The 22,297-nt window shown below is 34.4% G+C and overlaps 2 protein-coding genes and 1 long non-coding RNA gene across 3 annotated transcripts; all 3 read left to right on the plus strand.

The window, feature by feature from the left end:
- The first annotated feature begins 22 nt into the window (after window positions 1-22).
- Window positions 23-8,299, plus strand: LOC105158702 (putative hydroxyacylglutathione hydrolase 2, chloroplastic). Its single transcript, XM_011075544.3, has 8 exons — window positions 23-207; window positions 1,014-1,199; window positions 2,637-2,840; window positions 4,088-4,211; window positions 5,699-5,799; window positions 7,302-7,376; window positions 7,479-7,577; window positions 7,991-8,299. Exons 1-8 carry the CDS (start codon window positions 148-150, stop codon window positions 8,135-8,137), a joined length of 996 nt encoding a protein of 331 aa, XP_011073846.1. The 5' UTR covers window positions 23-147; the 3' UTR covers window positions 8,138-8,299.
- A 1,823-nt stretch (window positions 8,300-10,122) lies between these two features.
- On the plus strand, window positions 10,123-12,871 carry LOC148788820 (uncharacterized). Its single transcript, XR_016064917.1, has 2 exons — window positions 10,123-10,749; window positions 11,983-12,871. It is a non-coding gene; the product is annotated as an uncharacterized LOC148788820 (long non-coding RNA).
- Window positions 12,872-16,995: 4,124 nt separating this feature from the next.
- On the plus strand, window positions 16,996-22,234 carry LOC105158739 (flowering time control protein FPA-like). The gene is made up of 5 exons (XM_011075578.2): window positions 16,996-17,347; window positions 18,786-19,034; window positions 19,581-19,712; window positions 20,179-20,969; window positions 21,346-22,234. Exons 1-5 carry the CDS (start codon window positions 17,042-17,044, stop codon window positions 22,214-22,216), a joined length of 2,349 nt encoding a protein of 782 aa, XP_011073880.2. The 5' UTR covers window positions 16,996-17,041; the 3' UTR covers window positions 22,217-22,234.
- Window positions 22,235-22,297: the final 63 nt, after the last annotated feature.

Raw genomic sequence — 22,297 nt, forward strand, 5'->3', positions numbered from 1 at the left:
AATATCTAGCCATGTGTAAACGTTGTGGGCTTGCGAATCCGCGTCCCTTCACAGACACACACTCACACTCTTTCTCTCTCCAAGCAATAAATTGGAAAAATATAGAAAAGGAAAGAACAAAAAGCAACTGAATGAAATGAAACGAAGATGCAAATGATGTTGTGTAGAGCCGCGGCAAAGCCCATGGCCTCCTTCCCTCGTTCCATGGTCTCTTCTCTCTCTGTTTTTTTTTTTTTTTTGTTTGGTTTTCTTTACTGAGAGTGAGTGAAAATCTGCTGCATATGTACCTAACACTATGTAGAAGTTTGTGTATATACGATTTTAATTGCTGGAAGATCTGTGACTATATCTTGTAATTCATATTGTGGCATTCTGGAAATTAATGTTTACGAGATTCTTATTGCGTCAGCAATTCCTAAAATTATTTGGGTTTTGTTGAAAAATTGCAGTTTCATGTTGATGGGATTCTTTTGGAGTCATGGATTCTTTGAATTCTTCAAATTTTCTGTTGAAAAAAGGCACCGCTGTAATGTAATCGGTTAATTCTTGCTTTTTTATCTATATTTTGAAACAACTGCAATGTAATTGGATATTATGATCTTGTTATTCTTAATGAAATTGACACTCAATCTTGTGGTGGTTTGACTATTTCACTTGGATATTTAGCTGTCATTAGATTTTCTGATTTCCCATGATATATATTTTTTTAATTTTCTTTTAAATAGAGAATATCATATGCTGCTTGTCTGCACGCCCATTTATTGCAGTTGTATTGTTCTTTGAGCCTGTGCTCTTTAAATGATTTTCGTTGACATTTGATTTATAAGTACAAGGTTCGCTTGAATTTTCTCGTTGTGTTGCCTTGCCTGGATCATAACAGATACATTTGTGCATTTTACATGTAAGAAATGTGATACTCTTTTTTTTTTTGGTCATTCTTCTAGTTGTACTCTGCCGAAGATGGTGGTGCCTTTGGATATGCATGTAATATTTTTGTGGTGCTGTTATTTCAGAAGGGGTCGGAGCTGTGTGTATGGCCGGGGATGAGACAACTTTGCCTAAGAAAGAATCTTTTATATGGGTTTGTGAGGCTCTTTTCAATGCCATTCAAGACCTTGCACAATGTTAGCCGGAGGCTTGGAGGAGTTTCTAACTTTTGCAGCATCACCAATATGTCATCGAGTTTGCAGATTGAATTGGTGAGTCCTTACGCTTTCACCTCTATCTAGCCCATATGATGTCTACATATTTGGATTAAAGCATGAGCTTTTCAGAACAAAAGATTTTCATGGAATGACCAAGGTACTAAAATGAAATTTATTAAAGTTGATCAAGATTAGATCATTGCGGTTTCACCTTAATTGTTGGTTCTTTTCTGGCTGATTAATTGTTTATCTTTTTTAGCACACTTTTTGCTGGAGAAAGTCAATGGATGACTGTGCCTCTGTGATGTTTATCATTGTTTCTAATACAAGTGCTCTATAGCTTGAATTCAGATTTCTTGTAATCAAAGACAAAACCACACATCAGGAAAAGTAAAATGAAACTTTCATAAAGAACTTAGAACTCGAACATGGATTTGTTGATTCAAGAACAGTGATGCTTACCTCACAAGCAAGAGGGGATGGTTCCAGAAAGAAAAATTGCATGCATTCAAATAGAGTGATTTGAAACAGTCATGGTCTGTCTGTCATTCTTTTTCTCCATTTGGCTGTGACAGATGATTTCTGAATCTATGTTATGCTTGACCGGGTTTGGCATTTGCAAAACACATAGATTTTGTGATTTTTATAGTAGAATCACAAATCACCAAACTTAGATTCAGTTGCTTGCATTTCTTCTATCTCTCTGCTAAAAAGTCGGCTTGCCAGTTTTTGAACTACATATACTGGCTCGTTAACCTGGACTTTATATTAAGCTACCTAACCATGTTATTTTTTTATAGAAAAACTCAGTTTGATGTGGGAATATTTTGCACTGTTTTAATTTTGTATTTGTTGATTCTCTGAATAAAATAGCTCTAGGAGAGTTAGAGTTAAACTTGACGTATGTGACACATGGAACCAGAAAAAGGCACAGTTCCTGACATAGAACCAGAGATTTCAAGTTATGTTGAAAATTTTCAGCAGAAAATGCTTAATATCTGGAAAAGTCTTGCCCAATTAGCAACAGAAAGAGTTCAAGGAGTTGCAAGAATTCCCCCATGACTAATCTTAGTAGGACATGGAGTTCCCTATGGAAATTAAAGAAATTACGTGGAACTAGCGGAAGGGATCCAGCACTTGTATATTAGTGTAAACAAGATTAGTTGTAAACTTGTCATAAAATGACTTAAAGGAAGTGATGATCAAATAGACAGAAACTTTTTCTGGAGTATGTAGTTTCATATATTCTGGAATTACCCAAACACACCAGGCACTTGGTAAGGTGGGAAAGTTCTGCTTATGCTTTGATGATATATTGCTAAATGTTTCTAGAATTCTACTTCCCTCTTGAACATTTTCTACTTTTATTTATATGCACAATATAACATCCTTTGTCACATACTATCCAGACCTCCATGAAAAATGCATTTAAATTTTAGTTGGATAAACTGAAACTAGATTTATATGTGTATTTACTTTCCTTTGTTGTAGGTACCGTGCCTTCGAGATAACTATGCTTATCTATTACATGATGTGGATACTGGAACAGTTGGAGTTGTTGATCCTTCTGAAGCAGTACCTGTCATAGATGCATTAAACAGGAAAAATTGGAACTTGAATTACATACTAAACACTCATCATCATTATGATCACACTGGTGGAAACATGGACTTGAAAGAAAGGTATGGTGCAAAGGTATGCCACTTACAGTCTTACCTTTTGTTTTACATCTAACCTTGCACACAATCATAAATGTATGCCTATATGTGTTTTTGCTAGAACTCATTATCATTATGATCACTGAAGGAAATGTGGACTTGAAAGAAGGTATAGTGCAAAGTCTGCCATGCATACCTTGTGTTTACATCTCCTTGCACCAAAGTATAAAAGCATGTCTATATATCCCTTTGTTAGAGTGATAATGTTTGATGTCAATGAGCTTCAGATCTAGTATTATTAGTGCTTGTCTCACAAAGTCATGTAACTAAGATGGCTCAGGTCTAGTATATTTCCAATTATGTGCTCTTTTCTGTGGTTCAGTGGGTTCTGTTGCTCACGACGAGTAACTTGCTTGATTGATTCAGTTGCACTAGCTTTGCTAGGGAAGTAAAAATTTGAGCCTCTTGGAAAGGATAATACTTTTAAATGTATCGTGTAGAATCAATCAAGTAGTAGGCCAGCTGTCATGGCCTAGAAGTGACCCCCTCTTATAGAGAGAGGGAGGGAGCCTTGTTTAAGCTGCTGCTTGTAAATAAACAGTACTTATTCAGCAATGACTGTTCAGGCTTTTCTACTTGTGTCTTGCGATTATAGAATATAATTTCTGCCATTTTCTCCTTAGTCCTTTGTGAATGGGAGATAATGTGGACTTGTTGACTGCAATCTATACCGTGTATGTCCAAGATTAGAAGGCTCTTTTGGTGTGTTTCAGATATTTTGCATGTTACTGCCAACTTGCGTATATGGCATATACTCAATGCGAAGCTGTGAGATGTTTCAAGGGTATATAAATTATGATCCTGTGGACTTTTGTATGAGCACAAGAAGAGTAAACTCATCTTTGAATAGAACTCCAAGAACCATGTAATATTGGTCTTGAAAGAGAAGAGGGATCAAATCATCAGGTTATGTCTACCAACTGATGAGATTGGGGTTGTAAATAACTTGTCGATGCTAATTTTTCTTGGTAAGCTAAGTAGAGGCTTCTTGAACACAGATAGTGCTAGCTTCTCCACAGTTATGCATCATTGCCTAATGTTTGGAGTCTTTCCTATAATTGCTTATTTCTGGAAATTAATACCTCTGGAATTGTTATTTGTTGTCAGGGCTAAAAATGAGAGTACCTATATGTGTCCAGATATTTTTTTCATTCCCGTGAATAATTGATTCAGTTTGTTATCTTGAGGTATAAGAAAGTGCTGCCTCTATGAATATCCTTGCAGGTGATTGGATCAGGTTTAGACAAGGAGAGAATTCCTGGCATTGACATAGTTTTGAACGATGGTGACAAATGGATGTTTGCAAGCCATGAGGTGCTTGTGATGGAAACTCCTGGTCATACACGAGGTGCTTATATGCTTAGTAATCTGCTTTCTTTATTTAAAATCTTCTAGATGAAATGACTGACTTTTATGTTTGGTTCTACTTGCTCTATTTTCGGTGTCAGTGGCGAATCTAGGACCTATTTTAGTGTTTCAATAGGCATCATAAGTTTTAGAATAAGCTAAATAATATTCTTGTATAGGAACTAGTTCTGAAGATTGAACACAATCAAGGAGAAAAATTAGGGTGAAACTAATATAACCTTTAAGCTCCATGAAGTAACAGAAATACCCATTCATCTATACAATCAGAACATCAATGAACTTAGCGCAGATTGTATTTGGTGTCCATGAGTCCTCATGTTTTCTATATGTTACAAAATCTGCATAGAATTGGTGAAAATTTGTCTAAGGTCTATTAGGAACTAGTAAGAATCACAGCTTAATATTTTGCATTTAAATGCTTGAAATCTTATTTGTTTACTTTGCTATTAATAGTGCTATTTTGTTGTTTGAGGTTTTGGGGTACACGAGATGTTAGCTATCAGTCGATTAGCATTGTCATACCATCTTGAGTATCCTAATCAAACTTTATATAAATTAAGTTCTTGATATGTATCTGAGCGAGGGTTGGCCTTGTGGCGAATTCATCACTTTGTCCAAGTAGTCTACTCTTAGGAGGAGGGCACTGAAACAGGGAACTTTATATCACATAGTGCATGAAACTATAAACAGATGAATATTAATCATGCATTATTACTATTATTCAGCTGTGGTCAATATCAGGTTTTCCCACTCTCACCAAAAAATAAAAAATAAAAATATATCAGGTTTTTCCTTACCTTATGGCCCTTTTTGCTGAAGATATTCAAACCTAATATAGAAATAATATTTGTAAAGCCCCTCTTGTGACTTTTTCTTTCTTCATAATGTAGAAACATTGACCCCATCTTTTGACTCTCTTTTATTCTTTGTCAAGACAAAGTTTGGGCTTCACCTGTGCATCTTCTCCTCCTGCTTACTTATATTTGGGCCAATGGAAAATTAAACATGGCTGATTGAATTAGCAAAGATGTTGTGTCATCAATGCATTAGTGATTTGCTCGCCTTCTGTATCTGTTGGTTTGTATGGTCTGGTTGAAGTTTGTAATCTACACTTCTCGTCATATTGTTGAATTAGTATGTTTGCATATAGCTAAGTATTTGCTTAAGCTATTTCAGTCGGATTGTTTGATATTAATCTGATCTTGTCTGAATTCTGTCTCTTGATTAAAGTCATTTGAATCTCCGAAGGATTTTATGCTGATGAAACTCTCTTTCCACTCTGGGGTTTAAACTTTTGGGTTTTCTACACACTTCGAAATACCATTTATTTCCATTGACAAAGTGTGGTGGATATTGTAAAAAGTGGGATGCCAATAACAATATCTCTTATTTGCATTGTCATCAAGTTGAAGCAAGCAGTAGTAAACTTTCATCATGTTTCTTTTTCTCCTTTTTTGTTGTGATCAGGACATATCAGTTTCTACTTTCCCGGATCAAAGTCAATTTTTACAGGAGACACTTTGTTTAGTTTATCATGTGGCAAACTTTTTGAAGGAACTCCCATGCAGGTAATTTTCATATGGGTTGTTCTTTTGTAAGCTATTAAATGTTATGGCAGATGCTGCATGTGTTTGCTTCTATCAGTAATGGATTCTGCTACACTGATTGAACTACTAGTGTTCATGATTTTCTGCAACTACAGTTGACCATCTGGAAACTCAATTTATTGGAATAGTAATAAAATGTATGGTACATTTGGTGACTATTTCAGCAGTTGCTGTGTAATCTGGGGTAATGTATTTGAGATTTTGAAATTCTATAAAAGCATGTATTGTCCTTTGTTTGGAAGCAAATTAAAAGAAAGGGTATGCTTCATAGAATTGGGATGTACAGGTGCACTGTGGGATAGCCATTTGTTGTGTAGCAGTTTCTGTTAACTTTTCCATTTTTTTTCCTAGGGATAATAATTATTATACCCTCTGTGAGATGGTCAATATACAAAAAAGACCTAACTTCTGAATACTAACTCCCCTTGTCAGTCCAAAGGTAGCATGAAAGAGAAACAACGGATAATTTCAAAAAAGAAACAAGACATTGACCAAAAACTAAAACAGTCATGTGTAGTCTTTTACCCTTGTTCTAAAATTTTCAATTGCAAATCTGTGTTTTCCCTTCTACCTTCTCCTATTATATATCTATAATGCATATAGATAGACCACACATGAAAAATTTAACTTTGGAATTCATTAAATATTAAACAATACAATTTGTTTATTAGTTCTACTTAACTAAAAATTAACAAATAAGTATAAAAAATATAGGTCCTGAACCAACTAAATGAATTTAATGGAAGTTCAACTTTTTTTCACGTATTACATTTAGACCACCTTAATCATATAATAATATCAAACATCCTCATCTCACATGGAAACGTATTTTTGCCTGAAAATTGGTAAAACAGTTTATCCAAGTGTACAATGGTGAAATTGAATTTTCAATCTTCTTCTTTTTTTCTAATAACGTCATCTGTATTTTCCAAATTGGAAAATGTTTCGTGTTATAAACATTACTAATAGGGGGTTGTTTAAGTGTAACAATTTGAATTTTAGGGGTAGTATCTAAATATTGACCAATCTGCAGGGTCATCACTTTGACTATTCCTTTTTTTTCCCCCTCTACATTTCCTTTCCTTCTTTCACTTTCATATTCAATGGACTCATTCCTAGTATATTCGGAATTTAGGATATTCATGACTTCCGGGGTAGGTTTGGAATTTTGTAGTCAGAATGTCTGGTATGATCGTGGGGAAGTTGCCTTGAAATAGTATTAGGTGGATTACCTTTTAAAATGACAAATGATGCATGCAGTTCTCTCCTTCACTTGTATGCTGCTTGTTTCGTCTTTCTTAATTCTCTGAGGTGAACCTTAGGATATTCTGCTTGCTTAAGCAACATCCATGTTTCATAAAACCATATTTTCCATTCTTGGCAAACATGTAGCGAACTCTGTGCTATCCCTACCCTTTATTGATTTAAAGGTCTGATGATTATGAATTGGTTTTGAGTGACAGATGCTCTCTTCCCTCAGGAAGATTATATCACTGCCAGATGACACTAATGTGTATTGTGGTCATGAATATACTTTGGTAAGTTAGACCATTCTCAGTGTTCTAATTTCTTTCCCGTTTGCCCTTCATTTTCTTAAGTTAGTGGGTGAATGCAGCAGTAATGTTTGGATTGTTGGACAGAGTAATTCAAAGTTTGCACTGTCCATTGAACCTGGAAATGAGGACTTGCAGTCTTATGCTAGCCAAGTCGTTCACCTTCGCAACAAGGGCTTGCCAACGGTATTGTCTATAGCTCAGTTTTGCCCCTGAAGTTCTAATACTAAAATACTTCCTGCAAAGATTGAGTCTTTTTTGTGAATTCTTGTCAGTTAACATCTATGTGAAGTTTTTACGTCAACATTTTTAAATGCTGGGTGCTAAACATGTGTGAACAACTGCAGTTCTTCTGGAACTTTTGCCTCAATATGAACTTCCGTAGTTGCTCAACGTGATACTAAATACTTATAGGTCATCATAATTAAACAAATAGAAGTCCTTTTGGTGAAAGAGCATGTGTAAGTATATAAATTAATCATCGAGGGTCTATTTATTCGTTGTTATATAAACATTACCTGGATTATTCATTGTCATCAAATTGGTTTTGCTACTAGATTTTCTGTTTCTCAATGGAATCTGACCATCATGTCCCGTAGATTCCAACCTCATTGCGAAAGGAAAAGCTGTGTAATCCATTCCTCCGCACCTCCAGCACAGAAATCAGGCAGTCCTTGAATATTCCTTTGTCAGCCGATGATGCAGAGGCCTTGGGTGTTATCCGCCAAGCCAAGGACAACTTTTAGGTTATGCAAAGAAGTTGCACTATTTAACGAGCCAGAGACGTGTAAAAGTCGTGTGCATGATTTGTGAAATAAAGATGACGCATCACATCTTGGCCTACTACTGGAAAGTTGGTTTATCCTTGTATCTAAACAAATTCCGATAGTCAAAATTTTATTTTGCATCGTCTTTGATTCTAAGTTACGCAGAAAACTTTGGCTTCGACTTGAAGACGAAATTATGTGTAGCGAATTACAGATGATATATTGAATGTTCTGCTGCCTCTTAATTCGAAAATGGATGTCTTTTGTTCTTGCTTTGCTCCTCGTAATGTAGAGAAGTTGAAGTACCTGTGAAGGTAATGAAAATGTTTGGCATACCATTTTATAGCTTATTTCCATCTGCTTTGCGCTAATTGAAATAAATTGATTACTCTGATAAAGATCATTTCAACAATCGAACTCAGATTAATAATATCAAATAAATTAAATCTAATTAAAACCTATTATCCAGTAGACACAACATTTCACGCACAAAGTGGGGTTCGAATCCATGACTTCTAAAATCATAGGGCCTCAATTTCGTTAATTGAGATAGGTCTCATTGACTGCTTGCACTTCTACTACTATTATGAGAATTTATAACTTAAAATCACATAAACCCCTCCCTTCCCCAACTGGTCATCCTTAAACAAACTTGATTTAATGATTAAATGACTACTTTACCCTCATTTCAAAAATTAAAGAATTTAACAAAATTAGCACAAAACAAAAGGACGAATATCACCCTTATGCATTTTTAACCCTCTTCAAGGGAAGGATCGGCCAAATTCAGCCGTCAGATCAATGGCATTAATCAAAAGGGATTGGAGGTGGACGATGTCGTTTCAAGACTTACACAAAAAGCATGTCATAGCAACATATATGAATCAACCATTTTCATTACCATTCACAGCTCAAAGTTGTACTTTAGCCTTTTATGTTTTTATTAGTTTTGGAATAGCACTGACATGTTAAAGGTAAAATTGCAAACTTAGTCCAATATGATACAGGAATTTTAAAAATAGTCTCACGCTTTATGAATTTTTAAAAATAGTTTCAACTTGATATTATTCAACTTGAATATACAATATTGTTCCAGATTTTTACCCTCACATACCTAACTAAAGCCCTAGACATCATCTTGGACCTCAAATCATCTAACAAAATGAGGATTGGTCTAAACCTTAACTATATTAAAGAATTTTAAAGTGTTATTTCTGATGTGACCCATTGTCAAATACTTGTTGAATGAATGTATTGCCCACGGACATACCTCAATGTTCATAAGCCAATTGTGAACAATAGATTTGTAGTTTTTCAGGACAAGCATTGTAAAATTAAAGTTTGGTGCATTGCTCATAATAGCTTTTTGGCCATAACCCTAGGCTTAGTTTATCTCAAATAAGCATAAATGGGCCAAGTAGTCTAGCACATTTTTTATTGGTGGCATGGGCTAAAAACTCACTATTCACTCAACCAGTCCCTACAACACAGCAAAATGGATTAATAATAGTTCAAACAGATTAATAAACTAATATGCAAATCCTTCATATACTTGTTAGTGTAGTGGACCAGAAAAAAAATTAGTTGGTTGTTTTGTAATCTACTGTTAATGATCTTAGTCGATGCAATGTTAAATGTCATGAATATAGTTTATAATTTGGCCATCTTTGTTATGTTATAATTATATGTTACTATTGTATTTCACGGACAAATAATATAGACCATATAAACCAATGGAGTTGGGTTGCGTATTTTTGGCCTAGAACCTAAATTTGGTAGGCCCAAGCCCACACCACTAAAAGCACACGCACACCTTTTTTGGGTGGTTGCCAACCTTTTGCTGCCTTGGCCCACTTCCACTCAGTTCACTCTCTTTGCCCAACCCATCTACTCGACATGCTCCCTTGGCTTCTTATTCCCATTCTGTTGCTGAAACCCTAAACCTAAATTTATTCCCCCTCTTCTCTCTCACCTCCTTGTTCTCTTCTTTTTTTGTAATTCTCATCGCCGTTTTTTTCCTCGTGGTCTTCTTTCTCCACTGCCCTTATCTCTCACTGCATTTAATGGCTTCTCTCTATAAATGCCTCTTTCCTTCTGCTTTAGAAACACGATCTAACAGATATAATAAAAACCTTTTCACCCCTTTCTATACTGCAGACAGTGTTTTCCGTGAACTTTTTAAGTGAAAACTTTAGTGGTTGGGTTTATGTGATCGAGGCTGTTTTTGAGTGGTTTGAAGCCTTTGGTGGTTGTTTGAGTAGTTGAAGCCTTGGTGGCTTGTGTTGGGTATAACAACTGTGTGGTTGCTTGCATAAGTCGCTGTGGGCTTCTTAGTGGATTTGACTCCCTAAGCTTTTTATTCTGTTCTTAATTTACTGTTTATTACAGGTGTTATCGTTTATGTATTGTTAGATTCAATATTATTCTTGTAATATTTTTTGTTGTTGTGATGTTGGCCTGTATTAAGGATTTTTGTAACCCACTAATTTTTCTGTAATAGTTTGATTTGGGTTTGTTTATTTAGGCTCACACTACTGGGATACATTCAATAGTGGTGTCCGAGCCTTGGTTTTGTCTCCAGCTCCGACACGGTAACATCTTTTCTAACCCTCTTTAAATTTGTTCCAATCTAGCTTTGTCCTGTTTTTCTGTTTTCAGGTACGGCTTTGTGAATTCTTAATACTGCTGTGTATTTGTATTTATTCTTTAACTACTGCTTATTGTTTCTTATAAAACAAGACCTAAAACCCCTCGTTAATACCTCACATGGTCGAGTCCTTGAGGCTGTCAGGTTCTGGTAGAGATTTAACTTAGGTCCCCCATTAATTTGTTGGCTTAACTAGTTTGGTGGTTTTATTGGTGATATTTCTTATTTATTAATATCTCTTGGTCTTTTATTCCTGTTATATTTTTTGCTTATGTTATTGAAATATGGCCGGTTATAATTTGCAACCTTTTGATGGTAAGTCTGATTTTTCTATATGGCAACAAAAAATAAAAGGCATTTTAATTCAACAAAATTTTTTCAAAGCAATTGATGATAAAAATGCTAAAAATGCTTTTGAAGAAAAGAAACTTGAAAATGATGAATATGCCTGTTCTTCTATAATACTAAATTTGTCGGATATTGTTTTACGAAAAGTTGGGAAGCAAGATTCAACAAAAAATTTATGGAATAAATTAGAGGAACTCTATACTGAACCTCCTTGACTAGTAAATTATTTTTGCTAGAAAATTATTTTCGTTATAAATTAGATTTGTCTAAAAATATTGAGAAAAAATTAGATGACTTTACAAAATTAATTCAAGATATAAAACCAACTGGGATAAAAATATAGATGATTATTCACCAATTATTTTGTTAAATGCTATCAACTGAGCTTATAATGATGTTAAAACTGCTATAAAATATGATAGTCATAATGTAAACTAGACGCTGTAATCAGTGGCCTAAAAAGTAAAAAAAATGGACCTTAAAACCAATATTGTTAATCAGGCCCAAAATGAAGTTAATCATGTTACGGAAAGAACCAAGTACAAAAATTTTGAGAATAACTATAGGAATAGGAGTCATAGTAGGTCTAAGTCTAGAGATAAGAATGAAAAATCTTGGGATAGGAGATGTTATAATTGCAGTAAAAAGGGACATTTTATTAAAGATTGTATAATACCAAAAAGGAATGACAAGAATAAAGAAGATGTTAATATGCTTTCTGAAGAAGATGTTGGAGAAGTGTGTTGAATTTTTTTTTTTAACTTGTCTTATTATCTTAATTTATTCTAAAACCTTGTAAATAAGGAGCTTTCTCTGTTTTCTCTTGCAGGTTCAATCCAGGCGTTCTGGCAATGATGATTGCCAGATCCGACACTTTGGACCAGGTTCTTTTTTTTAGGGGTCATAGTCCAAGGGGGAATTTGTTGGTATTTTTTAGCCCATGACCTAAATTTGGTAGACCCAAGCCCACACCACCAAGAGCCCACACATACCTTTTTCAGATGGCTGCCTAACCTTCTGTTGCCTTGGCCCACTCTCCACTCAGCCCACTATCTACTCGACCCGCTCCCTTGGCTTCTTATTTCACCATTCTACTGTTGAAACCCTAAACCTAAATTCATACCCGCTCTTCTCTCTCGCCTCCTCGTTCTCTTCTTTCTCTATAATTCTTGCCGCCATTTTTTTCCTCCTCGTCTTCTTCCTCCACCACCCTTATCTCGCACTGCCTTTAATGGCTTCTTCCTATAAATGCTTATTTCCTTCTGCTTCAGAGACACGATCTAACAGATAATAAAAACCTTCTCCCCCCTTTCTATACTGTAAATAGTGGTTGGGGTCTATGTGACCGAGGCTGTTTTTGAGTGGTTTGAAGCCTTTGGTGGCTGTTGAGTAGTTAAAGCCTGGGTGGCTTGTGTTGGGTATAGCAATCGTGTGTGGTTGCCGGCCTAAGTCGCTGTGGGTTTCTCACCGGATCTGGCTCCCTGAGCCTTTTATTCAATTCTTGATTTACTGTTTATTACATGTGTTATCGTTTCTGTATTATGAGATTTAATATTATTCTTGTAATATTTTTTTTTGTTGTAATATTGGCCTGTACTAATGGTTTTTGTAACCGACTTATTTTTCTGTAATTGTTTGATTAGGGTTGTTTATTTGGGCTCATCACTACTGGGATAAATTCCCAACATAATCTATAGAGACATCCACTTAGTGATGCATTCATGTGATGGGTGTTGCCCTTCATGGATGACAAATGTATGATGTTTATGCACACTTTACTAGGTGCTTGACAAGTGGGTTGTCAAGTTCACCAAATTGACTTGCAGGAGTTGTCACATGGAAGTCCGTGTGGCATGATCGGTATGACTAGAACTCCTTAGTTACTATAGTACGAAAATTAGTTCTCCAACTTGAGAAGCCATAATGGCCTTATATATGGAGTGGCCATATCTTGGTTCTGGTTGATGTAGTTGTGGTATTGCATAGTTGCCAAAAACCCTACAGCACTACAGTCAGAACATAAATGGAGGTTGGTACGTTTGAAGATGTAATTCTCACCCATCATGAGATAATGACGATCTCCTATGTCCTCTAAACTGTGTTAACCTCTAGAAGTCTATGGCCATAACTTTGATCAAATAGAAAAATAGTTTCCCATATTGATTAATGAGAAGAACAATCAAGGGTAGATACATAGTTATTAAGTCAAGTATGAAAACTGATTTGGCATTACGTGCTTTATGGAGTGTCCTTGCTTCAATAAGCTTATCGAGTGGATCCCTTTTAATCCTTTATTTACCACTTTCATTGCTTTATTTTCGTCCCAGGCTTATACCGTCTCCTTCAATACCACCCTATACTTTGTAAAATATTACAAAAACATCATAATAGAACACTTTTTTTCAGTCTGTCATAAAAAAATCCAAGGCTTGTCATAAGTGAAGCTTGATTCCAACCTGTTTTCCAAATACTGAAAAAAAAACCCTGATTATCCTTGCATTCAACTTCCACAACAGCAAAGACCACATGGATATAGGGTTACAAGCAATTTACTCTCATGTGATATGTGAAATGAAGAAATACTCTCCTGTGAAAAAAAATTAGTAAATTATTCCCCTATGTTTCAAAAAATAATACAAATTACCTCCTATCAACGGTTTAAATAGGTATATAATTTACTTTATTTTTCAAAACACAAAAGATAATTTACTATTTTATTTTTTACAGAAATTCTTTTACTTATTTGTCATGTGAGGTGGTGGTAAATTGCATTTCCCCCCATGAATATAAGCCATTGGAGATGTAACATGGAATGTCCAAAATAAGATTTCACACTAATACTTTTACTTAATTGAGTTGATTTTGTTATACTAAATTTGAAATGTAATTCCCAAAATAATCTTTTGTAATATTTATAAAGGACTAACCTAATAAACATTGTCAAGGGATAGGACTAAATTAATTTTTTGGTACAATATGGAGAGAAAGTTATAATATATTCAATTAATCCACAACACAGTCAACTCACACTTTATTTCATTAAATTCAAACAAATCCAAATAACACTAATCCAAATCTCGGCCTCATCCACACTTACTCATCACTCTCTTTCGGACACACTAAATCTCTTTTTAGGGAAAAATACCAATTTTTGATACATGAGTTAGATTTTAAAATTCCTCCTTTATTTATTACTTTTCCAGTTTTAATCCACCAATTAGTGACATTTAGAGTATGAAAAGAAGCGAATATTGCATGGAAATTATGAAAATGTAACAAGTATTATGATGATAATAAAAGAATAATAAAATGATCATAATTCAATCATAAAGTGAGAAAATAAACTTTATTTTATAAATGGGATGGAATTAAAAAGAAAGATAATATTTAAAGGTTAATTTCCAAAATTATAAGGATAAAAAAATAATAATGGGCATGTGATAATGCTAAAGTGAAGACACGAACTTCTATTTCTAAAGAACTTCTAGAAAAAAAAAAAATCTTAAGAGAAAATTCTAGCCCGAATTCGATTATGTTAAATTTGGACCAATCATATAGCAAGTGCAATACACTTATCGTGTGATCGCTACTGTTTAGAAAAATTGACCAATCACATAGCAAGTGTGACACACTTAATCTATAATTAATTTGGTACGACCAAATTTAATTCGGGCAAGAATTTTTCGTAAAGTAAATAAGGAAAAACTCGTATATTGAATAAGATATCTAGGCAAAACATTTACTTGAGTTCGTTTTGTTATAATAAAGTTTAGGTTTAGTTCCCAACTATTTACTTCGTCTAGTAGGAAATGTCATATATATAATAGGACCAAATTAAAAGTTTAATATAATTTAGGATAAATATTACAATATTTTTAAATAATTCATAATATAGTCAGATGGCACCATACTTAATAAATTAAGATAAAATTCACATTACAGTATCCATCGCACCCATGTCCCATCCACACTTGTGCCATGGCGTACGCCGAATCTCTTTATAAGGAAAAACCCATATTTTGGTACGTTTAGTAGCATTAAATTTCATTCTTTATTTATGAATATGGCAATTTTAGTCCATCAATTAGTGAAATTTAAAAATTGTCAAACGGTGCAGATATCGACTAGAAATTAATTCATATTTTGAAAATTTTTGGGGTCAATCTATTGTTTTTAATATATATATATAAGTGGTAATTACATGATAATATCAATATTTTAATAAATTGATTATAATGCATTAGTTTGATAATATATTGATATTCGATTCATATATCAATATAACAAAGAATAATAAAATAAATTACAATAAATTTATATAAAATGAGCTAAATACCCAAAGGTCTGATGGAATTCGAATCCATCACTTTACACTTGTTCATGAAACCTAGCTCACTATAAGCAATAACCTAAGACATTGTTGACCAGAAGTTTAGAAGTTAGTTATAAGGAATTCGAAATTTGATATGATTTTGGCTATAATAAGAAATCTTAGGAGGATTTTTCAGGCAAGTTGCATAAAATCAATAAAGCAATTATGGATTTTAAACAGTAAATTGCATAAAATTGGTCGACTTGTACAATATATAACAAAAGAATAATAATGATAGTAGAAAGAGTAATAAAATTATCATAGTACATTCATAGAGTGAGGACATAAACTTTATCGGATAAAATGCAATTTAACCCCCTGTATTTTTCAAAAATATTTAAAATACCCCATATGAGAAATAAAACAGTAAGACCCCGACCCCCATGCCCCGGGATTTAGAAATATAGCAGAACACCCCCTTGGATTCGGACACAAGCCCGTCATGCAATTTGGGCTTAATTTTTAATAATAAATTAATTTTATATCTTAATTTGTGAATCGTTAGTTCTTGCTTGATATATATCTAACAATTGAAATTTGTAGATAACAAATCAAAGGTTAAATTTCATTATTTGAATCAAATGTCTAGATTTAATGCACAATTCAATGGTCCAGATTCCACTCAATTTAAATTACCAGTCTAGATTTAATATATAAATCTTTATCATATTTTTTTTATTAAATATGAAAAAATAATCAAATATACTTAAAATAATTTTAAAAAATATTGTCTCCTTTACCCCACCACCACACTAGCGTCTCCTTAACGTTGGCCCCTCAAACTTCCTTCGAGTGCCCTGTCCTCCTCCTTCGCGATGGCCTCCTCTGTGCCTCGCTTTTGCCTCTCCTCTGAGCTCTCGCCCTCGCCTCCTCCCATTTGTGCGCCCCCCCTCCTTCCAATCTGCTCACCCTCCTCCCTCCTGTCTCGCAGCGGCCGGCGTCGATTTCACTGTTTTTATATGTATATATGTATACACACATTATATATAATATACATTAATATGTAAATAACTATCTATAATTTAAAGATATATAAATTTAATCTAAATATATTTTATAAATTTAAATAATATTGGCAAAATCTGAACCATTTGTTTATATAATTTTTTTTTTGACAAAATCTTGATTGAAAAACAGTTATAAATGACAAAGTGCAAAATTTCGTAAAATTGAGATAATAAGTTGACCAAAAAAAAAAAGTTTAAATGCCAAAGTAAAAAAAAATCATAGTTCGGATGACAAAATATAATTAATCCTAAGTATCAATAAGTAATTGGAATTTAAAATTTTAATTTAATTCAGGACGAAAGTTTTAATATTTCCAAATAATACACATTACAATAAGGAGCCACCAAATGCATTAAATTCAAACAAATCCAACAAAATATTACGGTGACCACCCCGCTCATACACTACAAAACTTCACTCCACCACATTTTCGTTGCACACAAATCTTCATTCACTCGAAACCTCCGGCAACCTATAATTTTCTCCTTCCTTGTACTTCATTGATTCAATGGCACCACCTGTAAAATCCGCGGCGGAAGCAACACAGAACGATGATGCGGCCATCAAAAATTTGCAGCGGGAGATTCTTCCATCGAATAACTTGTGGATCGGTAATTTGTCACCAAATGTGACAGATTTAGAATTAAAACATCTGTTTGCCGCTCATGGAGAAGTGATCGGCATTAATTTATTCCCTCTCCGTCGTTATGCCTTTGTTCACTTCAAGGAAACCGAGGGCGCGAACTTGGCGAGGCATGGTCTGCAAGGCTATGTTCTTCACGGGAAGCCTCTCGTGATTAATTTCGCTAAACTGGTTGGTGATTTATTCACTTTTTTAGTTGGCGATTTCTCTACTTTTTTGGTTTAGTATAATTACTGTTCTTGAATCCAGATGTTTGCTAAATTTATCCCGGCTCTACACGTTGTGTAAGCGATGTGGGTCGGGTGACTGCTATTAAGGGAAATATTAATTTTTATCGGGTTTGGCAGACCTAAATCAATTATATGATAAGTGTATCCTTGTCGTGTAATTAGTGTATAATTAATTAGAAAAATAATAAATTATATAATAAGTGTATAATACTTGCCCTGTAATTGATTTGATTAGATCTGATTTGAGTAAAAAAAAATTCAATTATTAAATTTTTAGCAGAACCCAATGCATGTATTTTCCAAAGGGGCTAATTATTTAAAAATTCTAAAGAAAATGAAAAAAAATTAATGAATTAAAGATTTTTTGGCTGAGTTGTCACTTCATGACTGGATTTAATTTTTTGTTTTTAAAGGAAAATGTTTTTATTGTGACGGCTCCCTTCTTTAATTTTTTTTCTTAAAAACCTCCGATCTTGGTCTATTTTTTTTCTTCATTTTATTTATTTTGTTTTTTTACATTTTATTAGTATTTATTTATCGAATCCTATATTGTTTTATGATAATTTTTAAATAAATTCGTAACAGTATTTTCTAAATGAATATTTTAAACTTCCAATAAAATTGAAAACAACAAATGATACTATTTGTGAAGTATTGCTATTTGTTTTTTTTAGAGAATAATTTGTTTATTTGTAATATTATACGATGGTGTTTATATTTTTTCCAATAAAATTGAAAACATTTTTTCTTGCTGTTTTAATTGTCAATTTTTCTTTAATAGTTGTCAAATTTAATAATATTCTATATTTATGTATATATAAATTGGTATCTAGAGCTTCATTTATAGTTTAAAGAGAAGCAACACTCTTCACATTTGTCTAAAAACATAGAAAGTTATATGCATACAAAAGTCTTATATTTTTTTTGTACGTTTGGATTAGGTGTGTCAATATGGGCTAAAACTCAGGGGTTCAACCCAGTTCAATTAATTTTCGATTGTGTTGAATTTGTCATGATTTAGAATGAATTGTTATTGGTGGGATTTAAATAGAACTATTTTTTATATGGATTGAATATAGTTTTTTAATGTGTCTAATATGAGTTCATATGAATTGATTATGTGTTCATCCCATGAAATAGAAGGAAAAATAATTAAAAAAAAAAGACAATGCACTTTTTTGTAAAATTATTGCAATTTGAATTTGAACCCATGACATTTCATATGAAAAATGAGAGAAATACGCACGGGTGGTGTGCACCTTTCTAAAAAATACAAGGGGCAATGTGGTACTTATGATTAACTCAAACATTAGGGGAGCTCCTTGTAATTTACCCTTTATTTTTTGATATATTCATTGCTCATTCAATCTGGTTTGCAGGCTAAACCGTCCAATATCTTATGGGTGGGTGGAATCAACCAATGTGTTAGCAAAGAAGAATTACAGAAAGAGTTCGTCAAGTTCGGCCAAATCAAAAAACTTAGATATCTCAGGGACCAACATATCGCATACATTTATTACATGAGCGTAGAAGAAGCTGATGAAGCACTGAAAAGTATGAATGGGAAACCAATTGGTGGTGATAAAATACACGTGGATTTTCTCAGGTCACAGTCTCCGAGAGAATCAGTAAGTTGATACTTCCACACTCTACTCATTCTCTTATCACCCCTCATGTCTCAAAATAGTAACCTCCCATCATTATTTCATCACCATTTGCATCATAATATTCTAACAGAAAAAAAGCCGCAATCCCCTGTAATATTATAAATAAATAAATTACCTCTTTATGAATCAGTCCCTTAGTTATGGCTAAAATATTTCATGATTATTTGCATTATAATATTTGCATGGATGGCTGAAATATTTGCCATATGACTCTTAGCTATGGGGCAAACTATAAAGGGCTCTCTTTGACGTTTGCTTTAATTATAAATATCTTTTCTTTATTTGAAAAATTATAAATATCCCCTGAATGTAATGACCGGACACAAGGGGGTATTTGTAATTTAATGGGGAGGCGTTTGTAATTTTTCAAATAATAAGGGAGTATTTGTAATTATAGCAAACCTTAGGGAAGCCCCTTCTAATTTACTCATAATGATTATCTATATCTTATGAGACTGAGGAATCTTTAATCTTAATTGATTTTTATTGTGTCTTCCAATTTTATAGGAGCAGGGTGCAGGTCCAAGGGAAGTACAGCTTCGCCAAAGGAACTTGGTGCCTTCTGGGATTCAGTGGACGGCAGAACATTCCTTGACAAATTATCCAGACTCCAGTCTTGCTGGGGCTAAAAACCAAAATGTATTACCCTAATTTTGCAAAATTCATCAAAACTTAATTATGAAAACCTCTATAAATTAATAATATCAGGATCACGTAATTTTATTAATTTAAAAGAATATTATAAATTAATAAATTATTAATATATAAAGATTTTTTTCGATTCGACGACCTTAGTAGTATTTTGGTTTGTGTTGCTTGCAGGATTGTTTCATAGTGCTCGACAACAATCATATTTTACTAAGTTGTCCCATATATTTGTAATTTTATAGAATTATTAAATTATAATATTGAAGAGACCAAAAATTCATACAAGGGGTCTTTCGAAAAAATTATTATCTTATTAATTTATCGAAATTATTAATCTAGACCTTGGACTGGAGTTCGGACCAGAAAAAAATATTATTTTAGAGAAGTTATTAATTTATAGAAGTTGGTCTGTACATAATTGTCTTTCATTGTCCTTAACTGCTTGTTTTTTGTGCAGCAATCCCTTCACATAGGCTCTCAAGAAGGTGGCTCACAGTGTAGTAAAGTGTTACTGATAAGATATCCTCCTCCTCTTGTCATAGAAAAACACATGCTTCATGGTGCATTGTCCCAGTTTGGAGAAATTAAGAGGATCAATACGTCAACAGACATGCATTTTGCTTTGGTGGAATTCAGAACAGAGGAAGAAGCTTCATGTGCTAGAGAGTGTTTACAAGGGAAACTTTTTAATGATCCAAGGATTTCAATTGAGTTCTCCAGTAGTGAGCCTGGCCGGAGAGCACGGTTAAGTGAATGTCCATATGCACCCGTTCAGACGGACATGCTAGACCTTGACCGCCCAGTTTTAGCATCGTTTGGACCTCATCGTCCTGATGTAGTCACGAGACCAATCACCGCTCCGCGTGTTACGTTTGGACCGGTGGTTCCAGGCCCCGGTCACCAAACTCCTGCTGGAGATCCAAATTTGAGAAGGCTATCATCTGCACCTGGAATGATCTCTTTTTCTTCTCCAGGTTTTAGTTTTCCGGACAAACGTGTATCTGGTGCTTGGGATGGTTTTCATTCTAACGAGCTTCACAGAGAGTCTAAAAGATCAAGATTTGATGCTCCTTTGTCTGCTGAGATAATGAAAACTGAAGGTGAGAATTATCTTACCACACTAAGCGTCACAACCGGTGCAGTCGGGCATCATAGTGATTGCATATGGAGGGGCATTGTTGCAAAGGGTGGATTGCCTGTTTGTCGTGCTCGCTGTGTTGCTATAGGAGAACGGATAGATACACATCTGTAAGTATGAGTTTTTGACAACTTCTAACAATTACTCCTTCAGATATAGTTCTACAGACCTAAGAATTTGATTTTTGATGCATTTGTCTTGATTTTGTATGTTTCTTTTCGTTGTTTGGCAAGAAGAAACCTGGTTTCCTAATCTATATTAGCTAACTTCATACACTAAATATAATTAGTAAGTGCAGAAGTGTTGAGTGTAAGAGACATGCCTATATTTTGACATTTGCAGCATATTTAGAAAAGCAATCTATAGCTCTAGACGATTTTGCTAACAATTTTACTTTTTTAGGAGTGGAACAAACTTGTTATAGAAATTTTAAATGTTTCGTTTACGTTAAGTTTTGGTCTAACAGTATTTATTCTTACCTTTCAGGCCTAATGTAGTTAATTGCTCTGGACGGATCAGACTGGATGTGTTGAGTAAAAAATACGCTAGTGCTATTGGGTTCAATCTACTTCTGTTCTTGCCTGATAGTGAAGAGGATTTTGCTTCATACACGGAGTTCCTGAGCTATCTGATTGCCAAAGACCGGGCTGGAGTGGTAAAGTTAGATGATGGTACCATGTTGTTTTTGGTCCCTCCATCTAATTTTCTATCGAAGGTTCTTGATGCTTCTGCACCCTTACGCCTGCACGGATTAGTGCTAAAGTTTTCTGAACCAGCGTCCAACAGCAGATCCATGAGTGCATTGCCAATTCAGCCTCAGTATGGGGACGCACACAAAGAGACTTACTTGCAAACAGGATATAATGTTGTGTATCCGGAACAAAGGCCATTGCCGGTTACTTATTCTGGGGTTTTGCCCAAGGTTTCAATATCACCACCAGAAGCGCCTCGTCTTCTAAGTAGCTCTTTACAGGGGCACTCCGTTCCACCACCTGATGTTAACATTTTTGGGGGTGAGGCAATACATCATCATGGAACTGATGCTTCAAAGTTTGCTAGTTCATCGAATATCCAGCAAGAAGCATGTCGTGTGCCATTAGCCAATCAGTCTAATGTCAATGATGTGTCTAAACCGTTGCCTTCTGAAGTGGAGTGCAAACATCAGAATCAACAGTTTCAGACTGCTGTAAATCGGGAAGTCCATGAAAGAACTGAAATTGAGGCTGAGAAAAATGAGCGGTATAGGAAACTATTGTCGTTTGCAGCCGATCTCCTTTCCCGAGTACGCCAACAACGTGACAGTCCACCCGAGAATGGTACGAGAATCGATGAAAGTGCACCCTCATCAGGCAACTAGACATGCTAAGCAATTACTTCTTTTTTTCTCCTTTCTCCCGCGCGCGCGCACTGCCGGCTGGCGCCCGCGCGCGCGCGTGCG

Source organism: Sesamum indicum, linkage group LG3 (genome assembly GCF_026168435.1).
Source record: "Sesamum indicum cultivar Baizhima isolate 11 linkage group LG3, ASM2616843v1, whole genome shotgun sequence".
Taxonomy (NCBI): Eukaryota; Viridiplantae; Streptophyta; class Magnoliopsida; order Lamiales; family Pedaliaceae; genus Sesamum; species Sesamum indicum.

What these genes read in the sequence shown, in the direction of transcription:
- LOC105158702 (XM_011075544.3), top strand. Translation starts at nt 148, where the DNA reads ATGCAAATGATGTTGTGTAGAGCCGCGGCAAAGCCCATGGCCTCCTTC. An exon ending in AACTCCTGGTCATACACGAG is followed by an intron (nt 4,212 to 5,698) that starts GTGCTTATATGC and finishes TGTTGTGATCAG; the next exon opens with GACATATCAGTTTCTACTTT. An exon ending in TTGAAGGAACTCCCATGCAG is followed by an intron (nt 5,800 to 7,301) that starts GTAATTTTCATA and finishes TTTGAGTGACAG; the next exon opens with ATGCTCTCTTCCCTCAGGAA.
- LOC105158739 (XM_011075578.2), top strand. Translation starts at nt 17,042, where the DNA reads ATGGCACCACCTGTAAAATCCGCGGCGGAAGCAACACAGAACGATGAT. An exon ending in TGATTAATTTCGCTAAACTG is followed by an intron (nt 17,348 to 18,785) that starts GTTGGTGATTTA and finishes TCTGGTTTGCAG; the next exon opens with GCTAAACCGTCCAATATCTT. An exon ending in GAACGGATAGATACACATCT is followed by an intron (nt 20,970 to 21,345) that starts GTAAGTATGAGT and finishes CTTACCTTTCAG; the next exon opens with GCCTAATGTAGTTAATTGCT.